This window comes from Centruroides sculpturatus, unplaced genomic scaffold (genome assembly GCF_000671375.1).
Source record: "Centruroides sculpturatus isolate CEXI.00-Female unplaced genomic scaffold, Cexi_2.0 scaffold192, whole genome shotgun sequence".
Lineage (NCBI taxonomy): Eukaryota > Metazoa > Arthropoda > Arachnida > Scorpiones > Buthidae > Centruroides > Centruroides sculpturatus.
The window spans coordinates 270,748-276,700 of NW_019384565.1; the positions used below are offsets into that span (position 1 = coordinate 270,748).

Sequence of the window (5,953 nt, forward strand, 5' to 3'; positions counted from 1 at the left end):
CATTATTTTAACAATACAATTTTATAAAAATTCTTTTAAAAATTATAAATAATATTGCACTATCATCACCATTTAATTGACTATATTCAATTTCTATTTATAATTTTACTCAAACGAAAAATATTAAGCCATATATTTTCATTGAATCAATTTTATAATATATATTTTTAATGGAAAATAATTATACATTAAATTTCTTTAAATATATATGTAATATATGTTTATATATATATATATGATTATTGCTACATATTTTATTTATAAAATATTTAAAAATAAATAATGTAAATCAATTTTTGGACTGCAATTTTCAAAAATTGTTGACCTGTAAATTCCTACTAAAGTTTGTTTGTCTGTCTTTCCTTAATCTCCAGAACGGAGTTAAATACATGAAAGTCGAGAACAGATGTGGAAAGTTTAGTGGCAAAAGACCCCGATTAACTGTATAGACACATCCGGTTTTGACGAGAAGTTACGTTATTTCAATTCAAAAGTTTTTACTGAATGGAGTTAGATAGATGACAGGCATTACTGTATTGTTAACAGGAAAAGTATGATATACAGGGACAAAACACTACTAAAATTGAGAGCATTGTGACGAAAGATTTCATCTATGCATTGATGATATCACAATAAATAATTGTTCGTTATAAATATGTTTGATACTATAAATTTAATATTCATAAATATTTTTTCTGGAATATTAAATTGTAATTAAATTTAAATACATTTAAATTAAACTGTTATATCTATTTTTAAATTATAATAATTAAATAATACATACAACAAAAACATTCTTTCTTTTATATATAACTTATTAAAAAATTTAATTTATAAATATTAATTAATAAAGCATAAAAGATAAACATATTTAATTACTTATTGTATCATCCGATTATAAATCTGGTCACGAAATAATCGTTTATTTTATTTATTTTTCCATTTTTAACACCAATATGCGATTTACTTTTAGTAGCAACAAGGATAAAAATATACTGTGATTCATTTATTAAAAAAAAAAATAATAATAAATAAATTCTTTCTCATCGAATCTCTTAAAATACTAAAAGATATATTGTATCAATCGAGATAAGCTGTTGCCTATGAAATTATTTTTCAAGAAAAGATATTTCAACATCTTTTCTCAATTGTGCTGAATGTTTCAAATATTTGAAATTTATGCTTCCAAGCCTATTTATATCTGTTCAATCTTTTATTTTTTTCCTCCTTTAATTTCATTCTTTATCCCATTCAATTTCCTAACACAGCATACGCCGAATTTTTCATTTTTATGTAGTCTATTTTTCTGTTGGAGAGATCTTTTATTATACTGTTTACAAAACTACTACTATACACATTCAGAGTATATATTTAAAAATACTTATATTTCATTTTAATATTTAAATTTCATTGTTCAATTTTGCCTTTTTTCTTGAATACAATTTTTTTTCTAGTTCTTTAATCCGTGGTTTGAGAGGTGTTTAATTTCTTTCCTTTCTCAAATGTTTATTAATATACATATCAATATTTAACGAAATTATATAGGGGAGACCGGGGCAAGATCGGCATGTTAAGCTTTACTTAAATTTTGTGTAATAAATACTGCTGTAAACTGAAAAAAAAGCTTTGCATATTGTCTATTGGAATGTTACCTTACTATAGAACTGGTTAAAATCAGTTTGGAAATAAAAATAATTAAAATAATTACAACTTTACAAGAAGAGAGAAATTGACGAAGTTGCCCCGGGTATAGGGGCAAGATCGGCAACTTCTCTCTTTTTGTAAAGTTGTAATTATTTTAATTATTTTTATTAAAGTTGCCCCTGGTATAGGGGCAACAGTAATGGGGCAAGATAGGCACGTATATAAAATTATGTTATTAACAATGTATAAGTTGGAATTCACTATTAAAACAAAGAAATACAAATCCAACACCCATTTAATATTATTACAACGAAATGCAAGTTCAAAGACATATATACATGAATAACAAATGCAAACATGTTTTCATTTATCATCTGTTTGATTTTTATCCTTTGCTTCTAATGTGGCTTTATGTTGCCGATCTTACCCCGCTAGTCATGATTTCGAAACATTAAGTACAACCCTGAGAACAGAATGCCAAGCCACGATCTGGCCACGTGAATAAGTTGAAGTTACATCCTTCTAACAGGAAAAGTAACTTTCGTTATCATGGAATTATAACAAAACCTGCCAATTCAATATAAATGGAAAAAAAATATTATATGGAATTGAACGAAAATGAAAATTTGCTTGATAATTCAACTACGCTTGTTGGAGAACAATAAAAACACTACACTCAACAAGCCACCAATAAAACTCAACTGCCTAACCTATAACCAAAGTCTCCTTTTAATTTGTTTTTTAAAAAAAGCGCTTGACAAACTTGCCCCGTATGCCGAAGTTGCCCCGGTCTCCCCTATATATATAAAAATAATATAATTTTAATTTATAAATAGATTTTTTTTAATAAATGATTTAAAATGTTAATAACTTTTTCTCGTTGATTTTTAAATATCATTAGAAATACATTTATTCACTAATGATTTTATAATTCATTTCTATCTCTGTGATAAGTATACTTTTACGGATGATTCTGTCGTGTAAAGTCATCAAAAAGTTTTAGAGATAATTTTCTAGAAAGTTACCGACATCAATCCATGTCTTTTTTGAATTTCATGGGATACATCGTACATGAATTAGGCGGGGATACCATCTAATTGGTCCAAATGACATTATTTGATGTAATTTGGATAAGAAGAAAAAAAATTTGCCAATATTTTTCTTCTATAAAATATAAGTTCAATGAATTAAATAAAAAATTTATATATTGATATTTAAATGTTTTTATATAGTAAAAATTTTTATTACTATTCCATCGAATTAACTTTTACATTATTTTAACAATACAATTATGATTGGGATACACTTTTCAAATTGCAGACCTGTAAATTCTCACTGGCATCAGTCTGTTTGTCTGTCTCTCTTTCCTTAATCTTGAATACTGAGTTGAATAGATGAAAGTCTAGACAATATATACGGAAAACTTAAGTGTAGGAGGATATAATTAATTATATATAAACTTCCAGTTCCAGATAGGAAGTAACATGATTTCAACTCATAAATTTTCTCTAGAATACAGTTAGATAATTGACAGGCATGGCTCTTTTGTTAGCAGGAAAAGTATGATGTACAGGGGCAAGACACTACTAAAATCGAGAGCATATATTTTAAATTAAATAAATTAAAAATTGCAGCCCGACATTGTGACGATGTCACAATAAACAATTGCTCGTTACAATTATGATTTTTATTTTTAAAAAAAATGTTTATTTATTTATTAATTATTTTAACTTTCAGCTCAATCTTGTGAACAGAAAATAAGCAGCGATACAACAAAAAATGGAACATTTACGAGTCCAAATTATCCCGAACCATATTCTGCTCATATTCAGTGTACTTATTCTTTTACTGGAAGAGGAAAAGAAAGAGTTCAAATTCTTTTCACAGATTTTGATCTTTATAAACCCGAAGAAACTGGAAAAGAGTAAGTAAATTTAATTTAAAAAAATCTAATCATAGATACATTAAAAGTTTGAATTTTACTGTAACATTTTATCAATTTATTATTACTAATATATGAAATGAGAATAATTTATATCAATTTGCGACCATATTAACCCTATTTAGCCATATCTAGATTGGTTTAATTAGTGTAATTAAATGAAGAGATGCTATTGTATTGATTTTTATATTAATTTTATCAATGATTAATTAATTACGACTAAATTACAGCGTACAATAGCATGTATTAATAATTTTTGAAATGTAATTATGTAAGAATAAGATTAAATGTATAGAGATGATTGATATTACTTAATGATTTTTATCATAAAATATTTTAATTTGTTGAATAAATGTAAAATTACTCGATTAAATATTCTTTACAAATACTCGAGTTGTCCTCCAGTTATATTAAGAAAAATACTTTCTTGATTTAAATACTTCGAAAATGATTTAACTTAAGAGTTAATTTAATATCGTAAATTAAATATTAAACAAGTTCAATAAGTATTTCATTTGAAATAAATATAATATCAAGGTTTATAAATATAATAACACTCTTAAGTAATTAGCTAAATAATGAATATAATAAGTGCAGAAGTACAGTAATTTTTGTTATCTACGAATGAAGAGTTGTTCTATTATTCTATTTATTTTCATACATTTAGCATACATTAAAATTTAATCGTTTTCGTGCGAAGAGTTTTGCATAGATCTTAGAAATTCTCAAGACCTGTATGTACTCGAGTCTATATGTAAAACAATCGAAAATAAGCACACATACACAGATAACCCCCAACTTTCGGACTAATAAGTTTGTAAAAATGTGTACAAATGTTAAATAACGTACGATTGTTAATTTGTATGAAGAGAAAAAGAAAATTTAAGGTTTCCGTTATATTCAGGTTCCATTTTCGACAGGTTTTACTGTTTATAAGATTGACATTCCGCTTTGCATGACAATTACATTAACTATAAAGAATTTAAATTTATAAAATATTTACATTATTTCTTAGATTAAACATAAAGATTATGTAAAGATTAAGCTACGTTTTTGTTTATTAATGCAAAATAATACTCAGAAAATGGAAAATTTCATACATCTTCCGATTAAAAAAATTTAAAAAAAAAAAACATTACATTTTTATAATTTTGAAATATATTAAGATATTCTATTGATTACATATTTGTATTTTATCATATTTTAATCTTGTTATCATATAACAAGACATTAAAAATTTAAATCCATACGAAAAATCCATTCTATTCAAAGAAGAGACGAAGCAATGCATCATTCTATAGGCTATAGTAGTTTGCATTTCTCATCTTTCAGTCTATAAAAGGACCATCAAAATATATTTGCAAAGCAGATTTCAATCAGATTTCTCATATGCCTTACAAAAAAAAAGAAAAATCTCATCTTAGAACATATTCATTCTAATTCCTTTATATGAAATATAATTAGAATATTTTTGTGTCACGAAATATTTCAATTTAATTTAATTTAATTTATTTATTTATTTTTCATTACTTATCGAAAATAACAATAATATATATATATATATATATATATATTCATGCTTTGAATAGACAAATATTTCTAACTTTGTTTTGTTTACTAATTTAAAACTTTAGCCATTTCATTAGAGAGATAGATATGCGAGAAAAGCGGAATTTCAGAACTTGTAAATTAATTTCTGTTCGATTCGAAAAATAAAAGTCTGCATTCATCTGCTAGACGACATCACTTAATTTGGAAGCAAAATCTTTCAGCACAAAGATTTCCCAAAAGAATGAATTGATCGGAGCTGCTTGATTTAATTCCTACTATTTCAGCCTTCGGGTAAAGTAACAATCTTAAGCCCTTCTGAATTGGGTTGTTCGATTGGTTTTCTCCTTTCATAAGTTCTCTTGATTGAAATGTTGTAATTCTTTTTAACTAAAGAAGTTTATTCTGAACTCAATTTTATTCCTCTAAACAGTTTTATTATTCAAGGTGCCAACTAAAACTTGATGTTGATCAATGGCAATTGTTCCTCACCATCGAGTATCGTTTCTTTAAATGGTTATTTAGATACTACATGCGTGATGTGAGAACAAATTTCATATTTAAACTGTAATAAATTTCGGAATATAAATTCAATGTATTTTTTTATTAATAAGTAAAAAGTTTTGACATATTTATTTACATTAAAAAAATAGAAAATTTTCAATTATAAATTAATTTTTTAGTTTTTTTTTAATAAAGAATTTTAATATTTTCTTCTGGGATTTATCAGAAAATTTACCAGTTTAAATTTTATTAATTAAATACGATATTGTTTATGACGTACTCTCAGATAAAACAATTTACTTGCTCTTAATTAAT

At 25.0% G+C, this 5,953-nt stretch overlaps 1 protein-coding gene across 2 annotated transcripts in view; it reads left to right on the plus strand.

The window, feature by feature from the left end:
- The window catches only part of LOC111624038 (suppressor of lurcher protein 1-like), a 106,885-nt gene that overhangs the window by 74,184 nt on the left and 26,748 nt on the right, over nucleotides 1-5,953 (plus strand). For both annotated transcript variants that reach the window (XM_023366804.1, XM_023366805.1), the window contains one exon: nucleotides 3,382-3,568. In XM_023366804.1, the coding sequence (XP_023222572.1) occupies nucleotides 3,382-3,568 (187 nt within the window). The remainder of the gene's footprint in view (nucleotides 1-3,381; nucleotides 3,569-5,953) is intronic.